We start from the raw sequence: 20,812 nt of genomic DNA on the forward strand, positions 1-20,812 counted from the left end.
CGCTGGAGCCATAACATGTGTCTGAGTGATCCCGAGATGGTCATTGTCATTGGAGGTCCGTATGACCAAACCCGCTGTGAGGACTCCCTATGGAAAATGGAGTCGACTGTTTACTAATATTGATAACTTGTGTAAAAACAATTGGGAGAGATTTTGTCCTGTGCCATCTTATTAAAATGCGCCATATTGTCCTGTGCCATCCAAGCTGCTGTCCTGGAGACAAGGCCTACAGTAATGCTCCGTACATTTTTACCCAGAGTTTGAGCTCTGGTACCAACCCATTGTGGAGGGATCTGGGTCAATGTTCCTTGATTATATTTCTGTAGAGGCATTGTGCTATTACAATACTTTGCTTAATGTATTTAATCGTTACAGGACGACAGTGTTTATTTAACAAACACATTTTATGTTTACATAAAACAGGCTCTTAAGCACTTTTTTGTCCAACCGGTTGCTCATTTTTGGTGGCAGGAAGATTGCAACCTACCTGAACAACGTCAACATTTTGCATCTCGGTAAGGCTGTGACAAAGAGTGGTGATTTGGATTACGCTACACAAAGCTAGTTACAACTTCATCTTCAAATGCAACTTTCTTTATTTTTAGCAGAAGGCTTTATGGAGTACACAGCTGTGAAATATGAGATCATGCCATCACTGCCTCGAGGGTGAGAACATATTTATTCAACCTTGTAATATGTAAACGCAATGCCTATCTGATATTTTTCATCTTTTGGATATCTAGGACATCAAAAAGTATTTACTATGATGAAAAACAATGTTTCTATTGCCACACAGACCAATATTGTGACCATTCTTTTTTAAATTACTGATTTAATTCTATGCCATTTGTTAATCTTATATTTATTACTGTAATCCACACAATGATGTATGGATTGATGTAGAAATGCCTTTTTACTGTGATAACGTTGCCCTATCTCGTCTGTGTGATCAGATATCATGCATCACTGCCAGTATCAGGCAACAGGATGCTGGTCAGTGGAGGTTGTAGTGCTATTGGAGTCTTGCAGGACATCCAAATCTTCAACGTGGGTGAGTCCACCCTCAACCAGCCCTATCTTGTTTTCAAGAAAGTTAAAATGGTAATCCAGCATCATTCATTTTCAAATTCTCTGAATAAAAATCCTCTGTTTTAGGTTCTTTTCAGACACCAGTATGTGGAGTTCAGTGGTATCCCCTCTGCACTGCGCCAAGCCTCGTGCCGGACACAGCATGATCAACCTGGGAGGTTCTGTCCTTCCAGACACTGTCAAACTTCTTCAATGACACAGTGAAGTGCATAGTGGAGAAACCTGGAGATAAGAGACTGGACCTTAAGGAGAAACTAAAACAGCCTTATGGGGAATAAGGGGGAAAAATGTGACTTTTTATCCCTGTGTCTGGCTTACAAATTCTGAATGATATGAGTGAATGTATCATGGGCAGAACTCATACAGGGACTGTTGAGTCCTTTGTATTTGCTCTTCTGTGTAATGGCTCTGTTACATTAGGCTTGGATGTAATTAAGTCTTCAGTAACAGTTTTATTGTGGCCACTGAAGGCTGTAGTCTAGCCTGATTTGCTATTTTCCTGGAGGGGGATGTTGATTGTCAGTTATGGTGCAAGTTATGCCTTTTTAATCACACTGTTGTCAGGTGTCTGACATTACATTATGGGTTGTTAACTTTTTTATATTGATGTTCAAGTGGCATTCTCCCCATCTGAGAAATGGTATAGGCACCAGATCTAACAAACATCTCTCCTGTGTTCTAGATATTTTCTCACCAATGTGTGTTGAAAGCAAAGAACTTTCTATTTAATTTACATTTTTTAAGCATGGGTTAATTAACTGCTGCATGATATTAGTTGAACTTCAGCTATTTTACTAAACCAATTATTAAACAAATTTCCACTTCCACTTTCCTCATGTGTATACCAGTGGGCTGGTATTGGGCACTTTCATGTTTTCTATTGTATTTATCTTCACAAATCCACTATGTTCCAGTGTCATGTTGGGCATATGTCAAGATGGGGGAACGTGCTGTATCAGAGGTTACAATGTACATATTCAAACTCAACTTCTCATCATACAAGTAATACATGGTCTTAACCCAAACATTCTTTATTTTAGTCTTATTTCAAGTCACGAGATTGAAACCAAATGATTCATATCAAAGAATTGTATTGAAGTATCCAATGATGATGGCACTACTGGCTCCTGTAGATGTCAGAGGGGTTCTCATGTACACAATTCAGCAGGTGTGTCTGGTTGGCAAGATGGATGACTCACTTTGAAAGCGTCTACCTTCATTAAGGTTTGGTTTAGCCTTTTGATAGTTGGGAACTGATCAACGTCCACTTTGAACCTGTTTGGCAAATGTAAAAAGTCTCTTCATTTGGGTTGTATGTTCAGTGTAAAATGTGTCTCATGCTGTGGTGTTGTTCTGTTCCAGTTCTAACTGAATGATGGAGGGTGCCTTACCGTTCAGCATTATAGACTTGAGGGACGAGACAGATGTCTGCCATGGAGATCTAAAAGGTAAACATTATTTAGTTCAATCAAGAATTCCTCAACTTAAAGTGAGGTCTACTGTAGAACAACGTCACACATCCATACTGACTTTACACACATTCAATCATCATATACAGTGCCTTCAGAAAGTATTCACACCCCTTCACTTTTTCCACATTTTGTAGTTAGTCTGAATTTAAAATGGATTAAATTGAGATTGTGTCACTGTCCTACACGCAATACCCCATAATATAAAGTGGAATTATGTTTTTAGACATTTTTAGAAATTCATTAAAAGATGAAATGTCTAGTCAATAAGTATTCAACCCCTTTGTTACGGCAAGCATAAATAAGTTCAGCAGTAAACAATGAATATCCCTTTGAGCATGGTGAAGTTATTAATTACACTTTGGATGGTGTATCAATACACCCAGTCACTACACAGACACAGGTGTGTTTCCTAACTCAGTTGCTGGAGAGGAAGAAAACCGCTCAGGGATTTCACCATGAGGCCATTGGTGATTTTAAAAACAGTTACAGAGTTTAATGGCTGTGATGGGAGAACTGAGGATGGATCAACAACATTCTAGTTACTCCACAATACTAAGTAAAAAGGAAGCCTGTACAGAATAAAAATATTCCAAAACATGCATCCTGTTTACAATAAGGCACTAAAAGTAAAACTGCAACAAAAAAAAGTCAAATTAATGAACTTTATGTACTAAATACAAAGTGTTATGTTTGGGGCAAATACAACAACACACCCCATATTCATATTTCAACCATGGTGTTGGCTGCATCATGTTATGGGTATGCTTGTCACCGGCAAGGACAAGGGAGTTTTTTAGGATAAGAAAAACAGAATAGAGTTAAGCACAGGCAAAATCCCTGAGGAAAACCTGGTTCAGTCTGCTTTCCAACAGACAAATTCACCTTTCAGCAGGACAATAACCTAAAACACAAGGCCAAATATACACTGGAGTTGCTTACTAAGATGACATTGAATGTTCCTGAGTTGCCTAGTTACAGTTTTGACTTAAATTGGCTTGAACATCTACGGCAAGACTTGAAAATGGCTATCTAGCAATGATCAAGAACCAACTTTACAAAGCTTGAAGAATAAAAATAAAAAATGTACAAATATTGTACAATCCAGGTTCGCAAAGCTCTTAGACTTAACCAGAAAGACTCCCAGCTGTAAACGCTGACAAAAGTGATTATAACATGTATTGACTTAACCTGTTATGGATAGGGGGCAGTATTTTTACGGCCGGATAAAAAACGTACCCGATTTAATCTGATTATTACTCCTGCCCAGAAACTAGAATATGCATATAATTATTAGCTTTTGATAGAAAACACTCCAAAGTTTCTAAAACGGTTTGAATGGTGTCTGTGAGTATAACATAACTCATTTGGCAGGCCAAAACCTGAGAAGATTCTGTACAGGAAGTACCCTGTCTGACCATTTCTTGGCCTTCTTGATCATCTCTATCCAAAACAGGGGATCTCTGCTGTTACGTGACACTTCCTATGGCTCCCATAGGCTCTCAGAAGGCTGCAAAAAGCTGAATGGTGGCTTTGCAGGCCCTGGCTGAAAAACATTAGCGCATTTTGATAGTGGTCGATCAGAGAACAGAGACTGGAGGCGCGTGCACGAGGCGACCCCATGTTTTTATTATTTCGTCTTTGAACGAATACAACGACTCCCGGTCGGAATATTATCGCTTTTTTACGAGAATAATAGCATAAAAATTGATTTTAAACAGCGGTTGACATGCTTTGAAGTACTGTAATGGAATATTTCGAATTTTTTTGTCACGAAACGCGTCGGGCGCGTAACCCTTCGTCACCCTCGGATAGTGTCTTGAACGTACGAACAAAATGCCGCTATTTGGATATAACTATGGATTAGTTTGAACCAAACCAACATTTGTTATTGAAGTAGAAGTCCTGGGAGTGCATTCTGACGAAGAACAGCAAAGGTAATCAAATTTTTCTTATAGTAAATCTGAGTTTGGTGAGGGTCAAACTTGGTGGGTGTCAAAATAGCTAGCCTGTGATGGCGTGCTATCTACTCAGAATATTGCAAAATGTGCTTTCACCGAAAAGCTATTTTAAAATCGGACACCTCGATTGCATAAAGGAGTTCTGTATCTATAATTCTTAAAATAATTATGTTTTTTGTGAAAGTTTATCGTGAGTAATTTAGTAAATTCACCGGAAGTGTTCGGTGGGAATGCTAGTTCTGAACGTCACATGCTAAGGTAAAAAGCAGTTTTTTGATATAAATAGGAACTTGATTGAACAAAACATGTATGCATTGTATAACATAATGTCCTAGGCGTGTCATCTGATGAAGATCATCAAAGGTTAGTGCTGCATTTAGCTGTGGTTTTGTTTTTTGTGACATTATATGCTAGCTTGAAAAATGGGTGTCTGATTATTTCTGGCTGGGTACTCTGCTGACATAATCTAATGTTTTGCTTTCGCTGTAAAGCCTTTTTGAAATCGGACAGTGTGGTTAGATAAAGGAGAGTCTTGTCTTTAGAATGGTGTAAAATAGTCATATGTTTGAAAAATGGAAGTGTTTGGATTTTTGAGGAATTTGTAATTCGCGCCACGCCTATCATTGGATATTGGAGCAGGTGTTCCGCTAGCGGAACGTCTAGATGTAAGAGTTAAGTAAATTAGATATTTCTGTACTTAATTTTCAATAAATTTGCTAAAATGGCTAAACATTTTAATTGTCATTATTGGGTATTGTGTGTACATGGGTGAGAAAAATATCTACTTAATCCATTTTGAATTCAGGCTGTAACAACAAAATGTGGAATAAGTCAAGGGGGTATGAATACTTTCTGAAGGCACTGTATGCTGCTGCTACTCTTGTTTATCATATCCATGATGCCTTGTCACCTTACTCCTATACAAATCTAACCATATCACTCCAGTATCCCTGCACATTGTAAATATGTTATTGGCACTGACCCTGTATATAGCTTACTTTCTTGTGTTCTTATTTCTATTTCTCGTGTGTTTTTGTTCTATTTTTTTGTACTACTGATATTGATTACTGCATTGTTGGGAATGAGCAAGCAAGAAAGGCATTTCACTCTACTTGTGCGTGTGAAAATAAAAAAACCTAACTTGAGAAACTTAGCTTAACACTGCCACTGTGTTTTTATGTGATGAACGAGTGTCCCCTCACCTCGTCCCCTACGCAGTACTTGCTAGCCGTCTCTTTCAGAATGGGCTCCAAGGCTGAGGAGAAACAGACAGTGACATGGAGTCAGGCCTGTAATGGCTGTCTGGAGATGAGCTATAGTGGCATGTTGAATGTAAGGCTATTCTAGCCACCTTCAAAACCTCTTTGGATGAAATGCTGCGCCCACTGCAACTTCTCTGCTCCAATCTTCTGTAGCACGTACAAATTCTGAAATACAAAATGATCAGACATGACTGAGTACCTCTACAGTCATCACCATCATAATTGTTGCAATGGTCATTCAACCATGATATCAGCATGTCTGAGGTTCTGCCATTTGATTTTTCTTTCCTTCCATACAGTAAACCTAGTTTGTATTGCAAACAAGGTCAGAGATCTGCAGTGGACTGGTGTGCTTTCAATTTGTTGCATTCTTTTCTCTCATTTACCCACATTCTTTGTGCTGTAATTCCCTCACCTGCACAGGCTGGATCCCGGAGGCGATGAGGTCAGAGATCATGCGCACCTGGGCACGCTTCTTTGGGTCTGCAGGGAGAAGCCTGGGTCCTGGTCTGGTCTCCTCAATGTACTGGATCACTGCCAGCTGAGTGTGAATGGATAGGTCTTATCATTACTGTCAGTAGTCAATGTTATATTTTGGGAATATGGAGGTAGATTTGAGGTAATTTTGACTTTTATCAGTAACTCAAAAAGTACATAACTGTTAACAGTGACAAACCAATAACATTATTGGACTCACCGACTGTGACAGGGTGATGCCATCAATTTGGACAGCAGGCACTTGTTGCATAGGGTTTAATGCCTTGTATTGGTCTGTAAGCTGAAATATACAATAGGTACAGTGTGAGGACATTATATCTGATATACCATTATAGAGGTTAATTACCTCTACCTGATGAAAAAGCATGATGTATGAGGAAGTTACCTGCTGACCCCCATCTTTGATAAGATTGACTGGGACTTGGTCAAATTCAATACCTTTCAGAGCAAAAGCTGGAAGAAGCAAAGTAGGTTATTTCTTTCCAGGGTCAAAGTCAGACAATTTTCTAATGCTGTAAAGTAGGGAGAGACGTAGAAGACTACATAGGAACTTACCAATTCGAACCCTCCAAGAACATGAACTCCTGAAATATCCATGAAGAATGGGCTAAAGGGGAGAAAAATAAATCAGTTCACGTGATAACAATACAATATTATCATATCTTACTGAACTTTGCTCATTGATTCACCTTTGTTTGAGTTGCCATAGTATTCAGACAGATCTGGCGTTCAACGATTACAAGTTCCTAATGCTAATAAAAAAAAAATCTCAGTTTCTAGCGGCCAATAGAATGCTTTCCCAAATACCCCTCCTCCTTGTTTTTTTTGGTCTATGACTAAGCACTCTCCCAGTATCTTTCTGCAAATATTTCCACATTTTAGTATCGCACACGTGTCTACTTGCAAGCAAGAATTGGTAGAATAGGCATACCTTTGTGAGGCATGCGAGTGAGAGCCGCATTGCAGGTTGTAAGTAGGCTAGAGACAATAAACTATTACTGTTGTGCAAATAAACTACTTTGACAATGACATGTCACAGAATCCACTCTGATTCTTCGATCACGGCTGGCAGTTATGCGATTTTGCCTATGCGCAATGATACAAACTGGCAATCGTTTCCTGCATTACGCGTATTATAAATTCCACCGTGTTTCATAAATGTAGCGCCAACTCATTGTAACAATGTAGCTATATTATACAATTTGGTGATAAACTCTGTGACAGACATTACGTAAATGAACCAGTTGAGTTGTCAAAAAGACTGATCCGCGTTGTATCCAATGAAATACTTGCGTTGAGATCGCGTATTCTAATAAAGGCGGTTTGTCTTAAATTGTACATAGAGATTGGCTAATACCGTTGTAGTTTCAGCCAATAAGATGTATATTTTTGTGGGCGGTCTTATTTTAAGCCAATAACTGACCAGATATTTCTAGACCCTTCCTTCTTTTAAATCCATGTAGGTGAGGGAGTAAGTTTAAAGTGCGTCTCCTGGCCACGGTCCTGGAAGGGGGTTTGGGACATTCTTTTGGGATAAATCAAGCAATAAACACATTTTCATCATGGCAACGACTGTAATGAGATCACTGTTGAAGAAAGGGGTAAGAACTAATGTTATAATGCTTTACCCAAGAGTTAATGAAGACACTAACAGCTTTCGAAAGCACAGGAGGCTGCTGAGGGGAGGACAGCTCATAATAATGGCCGGAATGGAAACCATGTGTTTGATGTATTTGATACCATTCCACCGATTCTGTTCCAGCCATTACCACAACCCTGACCTACCCAATTAAAGTGCCACCAACCTCCTGTGTTCAAAATATTTCACATTGTTTACAAAGTAATAGATGCCATATGGCTTGGCTCTTGTCTTGTTCTCAACTATTCTCCAGGTCACTAAGTTTAAGGAACCATTCCTTCTTAGACTCCTGCTCTTTGTATGGGGAAAAAGTATGTGCTTATCATATGCAGCTGCCTGTCAAGCTTTGTGCAGCTCTAAGACTCCCATGTGTGCTCTCCAGCTACATTGTTTAATTGATACATTTTGGGCTTTTAGTAATCCCTACAACAATCACTGTAAAATTGATCCCCAGGTACACCTTCATGGCCCAGTTGCACTTCAATGATATTTGGGATTGCCATAGTTGTACATTAATCTTCCGTCCTAACAGAAGGCCTGGAAGTAGGTAGTGGGCCTTTGCTTCTAATGCTATATAGCTGACATTTGATATGATACTATTCACAATAAATGCATGAACTCATGGATTAATTATTCTTTACAGCTAACCACTTGCTTCCTCTCAGCAGGTACCTCTTCAGGTCAGGCACATGTGTTACTCCTCCTCAGTGGTTAGTAATAACAGTTTAATAACAGAGTTGAATTATGGTGGTTGTATATGACTACAAACAGATTACCACTAGAGGATTAACTGTCACACACATCTGTATTTCTTATAGAAATTGAACATGTTAAAAATGTCTCCCCGCAGCCCACCACAAAGTTGTTTATTGATGGGAAGTTCGTTGAATCCAAGACTTCAGAATGGTTAGATATTCACAATCCGGTAAGTAACTAGGCCTTAAAGAGCTCAAATATAGTCTGCTAAATTGTATTACCCATCGTATTTTATTAGTTGATGCACAGAATAATGCACAAACAACACCTTGGATGGGCATGCACTGCTACATTAAGGTCTACTTAGCTGGTTAATCAGTTACCTGAGTTTTGACCAGTTTATCCGGTTTCTGCACAAAATTGTCCAAATTTTCAGCAATGCCAAGGTTATAGGTTAAAGGTCCATTACTATTATGTAAAAGAAAAAGAGCTAGACTTTTATGAGTATACATATACTTTGAAGAGTCTCAAATAAAACACTTTCTTGATTACTACATGATTTAACACTTTCTTGATTACTACATGATTCCATATGTGTTATTCTACAATGTAGAAAATAGTAAAAATAAAGAAAAACCCTTGAATGAGTAGGTTTGTGAACTTTTGACTGGTACTGTAGGTGTGCAATAAATTTGTGTGCTGTTTTCTTGAGATCTATCTCAAGTTGTTATAATTCTCAAGAATGCTTTTGCATGAAAGTTCAAAGGTCGGTTAGCTGGCACTTTGCTCCTTCGGCCTTCCTTTGCTTTCAGTTTACTCATATCATAGGGATTTAGAATGAGATTAATGCTCTCTCAAGAGTCAAAGAAATTGCAATATTCTTGGTGAAATGGCCCCATCTGATGGTTTTGTCAGTGTGTCAGATCATAATGTGTTGAAGTTATCTGCTCAAGCTGAGCACAGTTCATACCAATCAAAAATGTTTTTTATAATCAGGTTACAGTTCACCCACTAATGTGTTCTTCCCTCTGACTATTACAGGCCACCAACGAGGTGATAGCCCGTGTCCCCAAGGCTACACAGGAAGAGATGCTGGCTGCTGTGGACTCCTGCTCACAGTCCTACCACTCCTGGTCTGAAACCTCCATCTTGGCACGCCAACAGATCTTTCTGCGCTATCAGCAGCTTATCAAGGACAACATTGTAAGTCTGTAGCAGGGACAAGAACTTGTTGTACATATGGAACAATACCGCTAGAAGCAAAGGTCAAATCTCATAATTCTCCGTTGCACGTTTAACGTCATGCACTTTTGGTTGCACATTGCTTTTCTGTCATGTTTTGGGGTTCAAAGACCGCCTCTGTATGCCCTATAATTGTATTATTTTGTGCCATACAAATTCAGCATGGATTTGATTAATATGAACCCTAATCTCAATGGCACACTTTTAGGCATGATAGATACTAGTTCCTTAGGTGACAAGAAAGAAGAAAGACCACAATGCCTCCATACTATTCCTATGTTGTAAAGAATATTTGTTGGTCTGTGGTGTGCAAACAGACTTTGAACGTGATACATTTATGAAATTGCTTATCCCAGTTACTAATAAGCATGAAGCATGCACCCATTAAGAAAATGACTGTAAAAACTGTTAAATCCCCATGAATTGATAAGGAATTGAAAAATGGTATGGTTGAGAGCGATGAGGCAAAAGGAATGGCAAGTAAGTCTGGCTGCACAACCGATTAGCAAACGTACTGCAAATTGAGCAATCATGTGACTAAACTGAATAAAAATAAGAAAAACCTACACTATGAAACAAAGATAAATGACATAAAGAATCATAGTAAAAAGCTTTGGAGCACCTTAAATGAAATTTTGGGAAATAAAGGCAAACTCAGCTCCATCATTCATTGAATCAGATGGCTCATTCATCACAAAACCAACTGATATTGCCAACTACTTTAATAATTTTTTTTATTGGCAAGATTAGCAATCTTAGGCATGACATGCCAGCAACAGACGATGTCACTACACATCCAAGTATATCTGACCAAATTATGAAAGAAAGGCATTGTCATTTTGAATTCCGTAATGTGAGTGTGGAAGAGGTGAAAACATTATTGTTGTCTATCAACAATGACAAGCCACCGGGGTCTGACAACTTGGATGGAAAATTACTGAGGATAATAGTGGACGATATTGCCACTCCTATTTGCCATATCTTCAATTTAAGCCTGCTAGAAAGTGTGTGCCCTCAGGTCTGGAGGGAAGCGAAAGTCATTCCGCTACCTAAGAATAGTAAAGCCCCCTTTACTGGCTCATATAGCCGACCAATCAGTCATTTACCAACCCTTAGTAAAGTTTAGGAAAGAATTGTGTTTGACCAGATACAATGCTATTTTAAAGCAAACAAATTGACAACAGACTTTCAGCATACTTATAGGGAAGGACATTCAACAAGCACAGCACTTACACAAATGACTGATGATAGGCTGAGGGAAATTGATAATGAAAAGATTGGGGCCTGTTTTGTTAGACTTCAGTGTGGCTTTTGACATTATCGATCATAGTCTGCTGCTGGAAAAACATATGTGTTATGGCTTTACATCCCCTGCTATATTGTGGATAAAGAGTTACCTGTCTAACAGAACACAGAGGATGTTCTTTAATGGAAGCTTCTCCAACATAATCCAGGTAGAATCAGAAATTCCCCAGGGCAGCTGTCTATGCCCTTAACTTTTTTCAATCTTTACAAACGATATGTCACTGGCTTTAAGTAAAGCCAGTGTGTCTATATATAAGGATGACTCAACACTATACATGTCATCTACTACAGCGACTGAAATGACTGCAACACTTAACAAAGAGCTGCAGTTAGTTTCAGAATGGGTGGCAAGGAATAAGTTAGTCCTAAATATTTCAAAAACTAAAAGCATTATATTTGGGACAAATCATTCACTAAACCCTAAACCTTAACTAAATCATGTAATAAATAATGTGGAAATTGAGCAAATCATTCACTAAACCCTAGACATCAACTAAATCTTGTAATAAATAATGTGAAAATTGAGCAAGTTGAGGTGACTAAACTGCTTGGAGTAACCCTGGATTGTAAACAGTCATAGTCAACTCATATTGATACGGGGCCTCCCGAGTGGCGCAGCGGTCTAAAGCACTGCATCGCAGTGCTAGAGGCGTCAGTACAGATCCGTGTTTGATCCCGGGCTGTGTCGCAGCTTGCCGCGTCCGGGAGACCCATGAGGCAGCGCACAATTGGCCCAGCATCGTTCGGGTAAGGGGAAGGTTTGCCGGGCTGGGACGTCCTTGTCCCATCGCACTCCATTGACTCCTTGTGACGGCCGGGTGCATGCACGCTGACTTCAGTTGCCAGCTGTACGGTGTTTTCTCTAAAACATTGGTGTGGCTGGCTTCCGGGTTAAGTTGTGTGTCAAGAAGCAGTGCGAATTGTCAGGGTGGTGTTTCGGAGGATGCATGGGGAAGTTTTGGCCAGCTGGGATGTCCTTGTCCCATTGCGCTCCATTGACTCCTTGTGACGGCCGGGCGCATGCACGCTGCCTTCGGTTGCCAGCTGTACGGTGTTTTCTCTAAAACATTGGTGTGGCTGGCTTCCGGGTTAAGTAGTGTGTCAAGAAGCAGTGCGGATTGGCAGGGTCATGTTTTGGAGGATGCATGGCCTCTCCCGGGTCCGTACGGGAGTTACAGCGATGGGACAAGACTGTAACTACCAATTGGGGAGAAAAAGGGGTGAAAAGTACATCAACAAAAAAGTAGCTAAGATGGGGAGAAGTCTGTCCATAATAAAGCGCTTCTCTGCCTTAACAACACTATCAACAAGGCAGGTCCTACAGACTCTAGTTTTGTCACAACTGGACTACTGTTCAGTTGTGTGGTCAGGTCCCACAAAATTGCAATTGGCACAGAACAGGGCAGCACGGCTGGCCCTTGGATGTACACAGAGAGCAAACATTAATAATATGCATGTCAATCTCTCCTGGCTCAAAGTGGAGGAGAGATTGACTTCATCACTACTTGTATTTGTGACAGGTATTGACATGTTGAAAGCACAGAGCTGTCTGTTTAAATGACTAGTACACAGCTCAGACACCCATGCATACCCCACAAGACATGCCACCAGAGATCTCTTCACAGTCCTCAAGTCCAGAACAGACTATGGGAGGCGCACAGTACTACATAGAGCCATGACTACACGGAACTCTATTCCACATCAGGTAACTGATGCAAGCAGTGGAATCAGATTTAAATAACAGATAAAACAACACTTTATTTAACAGTGAGGACTGTTAAGCAACACAAACATAGGCGCAGACACATGCATACACACACACGATAACATACGCACTATATATCCACATGGATTTTGTGTTGTAGATATGTGGTAGTGGCGTAGGGGACTGAGGCCACACACTTAGTGTATTGTGAAATCTGTTATGAATGTATTGTAATGTTTTTAAAATTGTATAACTGCCTTAATTTTGCTGGACCCCAGGAAGAGTAGGGGATGGGTATCCATAATAAATACAAATACCGATAAATACAAAATACTATTTGTTTACAGCAGCTTTTGCTTAGCTAGAGTTACTCATTTTAAATTAAACTGATTTGAAGTGTGTGTTGGCTCATGGTGTGTGTGTCTTGTGTTCCAGAAAGAGCTTGCCAGGAGCATTACTCTGGAGCAGGGCAAGACCCTGGCAGATGCAGAGGGGGATGTGTTCAGAGGATTGCGTAAGTCTCACGTGCACTGGCTTTTCCAAAGGGCAATATTTAGAGAGGCTTTATTAGCCTGTTAATACTTGTTGCAGCCAAGGAAATGGTTAATCAGAGCATAATTTCAGTGTCTAGGTCACTAGTATAAAGAGCTCTTTGGTCTTATGTGACTCAGTCTCCATATGAGGGATAGTCACACACATTCTGTGACTGACCCAGTGTTCTCTGTACCTGAATGACACCTACTGTCTCCTCTCCAGAGGTGGTGGAGCACACATGCAGCATCACCTCCCTGATGCTGGGGGAGACTCTGCCCTCCATCACAAAAGACATGGACACCTACACCTACCGCCTGCCCATCGGGGTGTGTGCTGGCATCGCCCCCTTCAACTTCCCCGCCATGATCCCTCTGTGGATGTTCCCCATGGGCATGGTGTGTGGCAACACCTACCTGCTGAAGCCCTCAGAGCGGGTGCCAGCCTGCACCATGCTGTTGGCCAAGATGCTGCAGGATGCTGGGATGCCAGACGGGACCCTGAACATCATCCATGGCCAGCACGACGGTAAGATAAAAGCTAAATGTCCCATCACCTGCTGATCTCTAAGCTATATCTGGAGACATTGGTGCTGTGATGTGAGTCATTGAATTATCATTGTGTCTCTATGCTATGATTCACATTCATTTACAGTGTGATGAGATAATGGCGAGATTATGGCTGGCCTGTCAGTGCCGTATGCAAAATGAATCCCTGCCCTGCTCTTTCCCAGCTGTCAACTTCATCTGTGATCATCCGGCCATCAAGGCGATCAGCTTTGTGGGCTCTAACCAAGCCGGAGAGTACATCTATGAGAGGGGATCTAAAAATGGCAAGAGAGTACAGTCCAACATGGTGAGTTTGTGCCATTAATGAACAGAGGGTGGCGGTGTTGGCTTAAAAACTATTGTTGAACTTTATCCTCTTTGCTTCTCTTTTCTACCTTGGCTGATTAGCTGTACAGATGAAACAGGGATTCAGATCCAGAGAGCCCAGACACTTGTGGAAAATATTGAGTGGAAATGTGTCATTTATCTTATTTGACACATACCCACAATAATGATCTACAAATTAAGTGCATTGACGTAATATAAAGCACTTACAATATTGTACTTTTATTGTTTGTTCACTAAAGTTCTTTAAGAGGATGAACTTTCGAGACCATCTCTGATCTAATTTGCATGCAACTACATTGAAGGCATGGTGTAAAGCCTCGATCAGACCGACAGCGTCGTTGCATCAATTTTGCGTAATACATTTTGCAGTCAAACTTTTTCCATTATGTAATCCAACATTTTAACTGGATATGTGTGCAACAAAAAAACATTCACCTTTTGCTATTATTTCTGTCATGTCTATGCATACAATTTGATGCATACGTTGGATATATCCAACGTATGCACCACACAGAACTCACTGCAACTGCCTCTGCAATGCAGCGTTCCATTGGAAATTAATGTACTTTGGTGTACCAAAACAAAATGAAGTTGTCAGCTTGATCGAGACGTAATGTGAATTGGATCACTTTTCCCTGGTATTCAGATCATGGGTATTCGGATCAAGGGACAGAAGGCTAAACGATTCCCACCCTTATGCTCTGCTGTAGGGAGCAAAGAACCATGGTGTGGTGATGCCTGATGCAAATAAGGAGACCACTCTGAACCAGCTGGTGGGTGCAGCTTTCGGGGCAGCAGGGCAGCGCTGCATGGCCCTCTCCACGGCCATCCTTGTGGGCGAGGCCTGCAGCTGGCTGCCTGAACTGGTGGAACGTGCAAAAGCTCTGCGAGTTAATGCAGGTATCGCAACCTCTCACCCAGCCCTCTGCTCACTCTCTTGAGGCCACCCACGAGCCCTAACCACACCTCTCGCCTCTTGCTGTACCATAACTTCAGATGGGGCTGAACTGGGAGAGGGCTTGTTGAGTCACTCATGCTGCAAATTTGCGGCAACATTTACGGCCAAAGCTTAAGAGTAGCTCACAGCATCAAGTCTTTGAGAAGGGAAGTTGATGGGGAGGAGAAGAATGAATGATTCCCCTTATTTGCAGTCATAAACACTAATTTGTGTGGCTGCACAGGAAACACCTAAACAGCCATTTTAGAGGGAGTGCCTTTGGGGGCCCCTCGCCATGGCTGGGCTTTTGAGTTGTGTGTGTCTGCGGGTGAAGGGGTATTTGTGTGTACATGTGTGTTTGTGTGTGTGGCTGTGAGGGAGAATTCTCAATGCAGGTTGTTTTTCGGGAACCCTCTCAGGGGACCAGGCAGGTGTGGACGTGGGGCCCCTGATCTCCCCTCAGGCCAAGGAAAGGGTCAACAGACTGATTCAAAGTGGGGTGGACGAGGGAGCTCAGCTGCTGCTCGACGGCAGGAACGTCAAAGTCCAGGGCTATGAGAATGGCAACTTTGTGGGGCCCACCATCATTGGCAATGTCACAGTAAGTGTGTTCATGCAAATGGCAAATCTTCTGGTTGTACTTCCAAAAAGTATGCTGATCTTATTTTCTGACCATATCCTGAAATTATGTAATTTCCTTTTTGTCTCCTAGCCCCAGATGAAGTGCTATACTGAGGAGATCTTTGGGCCTGTTCTGGTTGTACTGGAGGCTGAATCCTTGGATGACGCCATCAGCCTTGTTAACAATAACCCTTATGGCAACGGCACAGCTATCTTCACCACCAACGGAGCCACAGCACGCAAATACACTCACAAGGTGGATGTAGGCCAGGTGAGTGTCTGTGGACCAATGTGTGTGTCCCTTTTTCCTGGGAGAATGGAGGCATTCATACCCTCTACCATGTCTATACCTTAAACAAGGAGGACATTGCAGCTCTATTCTAAAACATGCACTCAACAACCATTATTTTCCATGGCAAGTATAGCCTTATTTGCTTCTGCTCTAAACCGAACACTTCTGACCCCCTCTTCCCTTCACCACCCCGCCCCATGTGGACTTTAAATAGCAAATAGCAAATATGTGCCTTTTTTATCAAAACAGGGGGACATAGAAATACATTTTACTAGTAGGATTACAGTAGGGGAAATCTTAAATTAAACGCAAAAGGAATTCCTTTGGACCTGTTAAATGTTTAAAGCTTAAATACAATGCCTTCAGAAAGTTTCATACCCATTGAAGTATTCCAAATTTTGTTGTTACAGCCTGAATTCAAAATGTTTTTAAAATTCACCTGTTTACAAACAATACCCCATAATGACAATGTGAAAACATGTTTTTAGAAATGTTTGCAAATGTATTAAATTAAATACAGAAATATCTCATTTACATAAGTATTTACACCCCCGAGTCAATACTTGTTAGAATCACATTTGGCAGCAATTCTGGGTAAGTCTCTAAGAGCTTTGCACACCTGGATTGCACAATATTTGCACATTATTTAAAAATTCTTCAAGCTCTGTCAAGTTGGTTGTTGATCATTGATAGACAGCCATTTTCAAGTCTTGCCATAGATTTATAAGCCAATTTAGGTCAAAACTGTAACTAGGCCACTCCGGAACATTCAATGTCATCTTAGTAAGCAACTCCAGTGTGTATTTGACCTTGTATTTTAGGTTATTGTCCTGCTGAAAGGTGCATTTGTCTCCCAGTGTCTGTTGGAAAGCAGACTGAACCAGGTTTTCCTCTAGGTTTCTGCCTGTGCTATGCTCTGTTCCATTTATTTGTGTCCTAAAAAACTCCCTAGTCCTTGCCGATGACAAGCATACCCATAACATGATGCAGCCACCATGCTTGAAAATATGAAGAGTGGTACACAGTGATGTGTTGGATTTGCCCCTAACATAACGTTTTGTATTCAGGACATACATTTATTTTATTTTTTATTGAACTTTTTTTAACTAGGCAAGTCAGTTAAGAACAAATTCTTATTTACAATGACGACCTACAGTGGGGGGAAAAAGTATTTGATCCCCTGCTGATTTTGTAAGTTTGCCCACTGACAAAGAAAGGATCAGTCTATCATTTTAATGGTAGGTTTATTTGAACAGTGAGAGACAGAATAACAACAAAAATATCCAGAAAAACGCATGTCAAAAATGTTATAAATTGATTTGCATTTTAATGAGGGAAATAAGTATTTGACCCCCTCTCAATCAGAAAGATTACTGGCTCCCAGGTGTCTTTTATTCAGGTAACGAGCTGAGATTAGGAGCACACTCTTAAAGGGAGTGCTCCTAACCGCAGCTTGTTACCTGTAAAAAAGACATCTGTCCACAGAAGCAATCAATCAATCAGATTCCAAACTCTCCACCATGGCCAAGACCAAAGAGCTCTCCAAGGATGTCAGGGACAAGATTGTAGACCTACACAAGGCTGGAATGGGCTACAAGACCATCGCCAAGCAGCTTGGTGAGAAGGTGACAACATTTGGTGCGATTATTCGCAAATGGAAGAAACACAAAAGAACTGACAATATCCCTCGGCCTGGGGCTCCATGCAAGATCTCACCTCGTGGAGTTGCAATGATCATGAGAACGGTGAGGAATCAGCCCAGAACTACACGGGAGGATCTTGTCAATGATCTCAAGGCAGCTGGGACCATAGTCACCAAGAAAACAATTGGTAACACATTACGCCGTGAAGGACTGAAATCCTGCAGCGCCCGCAAGGTCCCCCTGCTCAAGAATACATATACAGGTCCGTCTGAAGTCTGCCAATGAACATCTGAATGACTCAGAGGACAACTGGTGAAAGTGTTGTGGTCAGATGAGACCAAAATGGAGCTCTTTGACATCAACTCAACTCGCCGTGTTTGGAGGAGGAGGAATGCTGCCTATGACCCCAAGAACACCATCTCCACCGTCAAACATGGAGGTGGAAACATTATGCTCTGGAGGTGTTTTTCTGCTAAGGGGACAGGACAACTTCACCGCATCAAAGGGACGATGGACGGGGCCATGTACCGTCAAATCTTGGGTGAAAACCTCCTTCCCTCAGCCAGGGCATTGAAAATGGGTCGTGGATGGGTATTCCTGCATGATAATGACCCAAAACACACGACCAAGGCAACAAAGGAGTGGCTCAAGAAGAAGCACATTAAGGTCCTGGAGTGGCCTAGCCAGTCTCCAGACCTTAATCCCATAGAAAATCTGTGGAGGGAGCTGAAGCTTCGAGTTGTCAAACGTCAGCCTCGAAACCTTAATGACTTGGAGAAGATCTGCAAAGAGGAGTGGGACAAAATCCCTCCTGAGATGTGTGCAAACCTGGTGGCCAACTCCAAGAAACGTCTGACCTCTGTGATTGCCAACAAGGGTTTTGCCACCAAGTACTAAGTCATGTTTTGCAGAGGGGTCAAATACTTATTTCCCTCAATAAAATGCAAATCATTTTATAAAATTTTTGACATGCGTTTTTCTGTTTTTTTGTTGTTGTTATTCTGTCTCTCACTGTTCAAATAAACCTACTATTAAAATTATAGACAGATCATTTCTTTGTAAGTGGGCAAACGTACAAAATCAGCAGGGGATCAAATACTTACCACTGTATAAAGTTAATTTATTTGCCACATTTTTGCAGTATTACTCTAGTGCCTCATTGTAAACAGCATGTTTTGGAATATTTTTTATTCTGTACAGGCTATTGTGAAGTAACTACTTTGTTGTTGATCCCTCCTCAGTTTTGGAATATTTTTTATTCTGTACAGGCTATTGTGAAGTAACTACTTTGTTGTTGATCCCTCCTCAGTTTTCTCCTATCACGGCCATTAAACTCTGTAACTGTTTTAAAGTCACCATTGGCCTCATGATGAAATCCCTAAGCTGTTTCCTTCCTCTTTGACATTATGGGGTATTGTGTGTAGGCCAGTGACACATATCTCAGTTTAATCCATTTTAAATTCAGGCTGTAACACATCAAAATGTGGATAAAGTCAAGAGGGTGTGAATACTTTACCTTGTCTGCGTGCCTCCGCTATGCCCTGTGTTTGCTGTTTTTTCCATCCCTCAGCCAAAAGGCTTGACTCCCGTGTCCAAAATTACTCCTGCATTTTCAAACATTCTCAACCAACCATGAGTTTCCAGTGGACTTAAAAACAAACAAAAGTGGCCTCAAAAACAAAATGTTTTGTTTAGTTCTTCTGTCCCTCTTGCATGCAATGCTTTCAACACTGTGAACACAAGCAATGGTTTTCGGTTTGTTGTGACTCATTTTTCATGCATTGTTTGTTCTTCGAACTAGCATTTAGTACACCTTCTTCTCCCAGAGTTACTCATTCAGTTGCTCTGAAGGGGTATTTGTTTCCAATGCGGTAATGGAAGTTTGTGTTTTGTAGATTGGGGTGAATGTTCCCATCCCTGTTCCTCTGCCCATGTTCTCCTTCACTGGCTCACGAGGCTCCTTCAGAGGAGACACCAACTTCTACGGCAAACAAGTGAGTATCAGTTGACATAAGGTAACAAGGTGTTTGAAGACATACAGTAGTTAGTATGACTGGTCCTAATAAGGGGTTATACTGCTGGGTAAAGTCCACATGAAGGTTGAGGCCTCTATACAGTGAGTTTATGTGGCTGACTAACAATGTAAAACACTCAGTCCTCTTAACTAGTGATGGCTGATCAAAGCCAATTGTCTTGAGTCCAGATTTTCAGCTTAATTTCATGTTATGTAATATGGTCATGATGCCATAGTTACAGAGCATCCTATTATAGATGTCTTCTCTGCTTTCTAAAGGGCATCCAGTTTTACACACAGATCAAAACTGTTACTTCACAATGGAAGGCCGAAGACTCAACCGTGAAAACTCCTGCAGTTTCCATGCCAACCATGGGACGCTAAAGGGTCTGGAGAAAGAACGTTCCCACATCCCCATGTCTTTTGTGAAGCTAAATTTTAAAACTACTGTGCAGTCCTGTCGCCATGAGTTGATAATTACCCATAGTCATTTTACAAGCCTTAATGTAGAATTTTTTCACTGGTATCTCAAGATTCATTCACTCACTGTGGATCAATAGTTTGGCTTCATCATTGAATGATAGTTCCTTTGTTATATGAACGTTTCTACTAATTATGTGTCTGGGTATCTATGTTATGATTTTGGAAACAATGCAAATAACTGTGGAGCAGTTAAAACAGTGTAAAGTACTCACATATATTTTCTATGTATGCAACATCTGTGTTCAAAATATACTGCCTCACCACCATTATGATGTTGATGAATGTGTTGCTGCCAAATGTGATGCCACTATTAATCATACATTCAGTGCATCTGAATATTTGAGATGCACACTTGCTGTGGTGCAGTTATTCATGTACTTAATTTAGACCTGAACAGGTTGCGTTTGAATAAAAAGCCATCAGTTTAAATTGAACCCTTTATCGTCCATCTGTCTCTGTCTCCTGTTTGTACCCTGTCTATCTAAGTTCAAGTAAGCTTTAAATTCATGACAATGAGAAAATACCATAG

The 20,812-nt window shown here is 40.9% G+C and overlaps 2 protein-coding genes and 1 long non-coding RNA gene across 6 annotated transcripts; 2 read left to right on the top strand and 1 right to left on the bottom strand.

The window, feature by feature from the left end:
* Nucleotides 1-424: 424 nt before the first annotated feature.
* On the top strand, nt 425-1,916 carry LOC106593296 (uncharacterized). Of its 2 annotated transcripts, none has more exons than XR_006769494.1 (4): nt 425-515; nt 609-666; nt 954-1,051; nt 1,156-1,916. It is a non-coding gene; the product is annotated as an uncharacterized lncRNA (long non-coding RNA). The 2 variants fall into 2 exon arrangements; XR_001325841.2 differs by having other exon boundaries at nt 444-515; nt 606-666.
* Nucleotides 1,917-2,104: 188 nt separating this feature from the next.
* LOC106593072 (maleylacetoacetate isomerase) lies at nt 2,105-7,532 on the bottom strand. 2 transcript variants are annotated; one of them, XM_014184489.2, is made up of 10 exons: nt 7,211-7,520; nt 6,969-7,031; nt 6,835-6,886; nt 6,665-6,732; nt 6,479-6,559; nt 6,197-6,322; nt 5,871-5,946; nt 5,722-5,774; nt 2,481-2,530; nt 2,105-2,364 (listed from the first exon to the last, which is right to left on the bottom strand). In XM_014184489.2, exons 2-10 carry the CDS (start codon nt 6,984-6,986, stop codon nt 2,238-2,240), a joined length of 651 nt encoding a protein of 216 aa, XP_014039964.1. In that variant the 5' UTR covers nt 6,987-7,031; nt 7,211-7,520; the 3' UTR covers nt 2,105-2,237. The 2 variants fall into 2 exon arrangements, with proteins under 2 accessions (XP_014039964.1, XP_014039908.1); XM_014184433.2 differs by lacking the exon at nt 6,969-7,031 and having other exon boundaries at nt 7,211-7,532.
* Nucleotides 7,533-7,718: 186 nt separating this feature from the next.
* On the top strand, nt 7,719-20,729 carry LOC106592678 (aldehyde dehydrogenase 6 family, member A1). 2 transcript variants are annotated; one of them, XM_014184040.2, is made up of 12 exons: nt 7,719-7,880; nt 8,584-8,628; nt 8,769-8,843; nt 9,656-9,817; nt 13,302-13,380; nt 13,623-13,925; nt 14,131-14,252; nt 15,004-15,193; nt 15,650-15,831; nt 15,943-16,122; nt 19,682-19,780; nt 20,080-20,729. In XM_014184040.2, the coding sequence occupies exons 1-12, from the start codon at nt 7,842-7,844 to the stop codon at nt 20,182-20,184; spliced, it is 1,581 nt and encodes a 526-aa protein (XP_014039515.1). In that variant the 5' UTR covers nt 7,719-7,841; the 3' UTR covers nt 20,185-20,729. The 2 variants fall into 2 exon arrangements, with proteins under 2 accessions (XP_014039515.1, XP_014039574.1); XM_014184099.2 differs by having other exon boundaries at nt 7,722-7,880; nt 8,587-8,628.
* Nucleotides 20,730-20,812: the final 83 nt, after the last annotated feature.

The sequence above is a fragment of the Salmo salar genome, chromosome ssa01 (assembly GCF_905237065.1).
Source record: "Salmo salar chromosome ssa01, Ssal_v3.1, whole genome shotgun sequence".
NCBI classification, from domain to species: domain Eukaryota; kingdom Metazoa; phylum Chordata; class Actinopteri; order Salmoniformes; family Salmonidae; genus Salmo; species Salmo salar.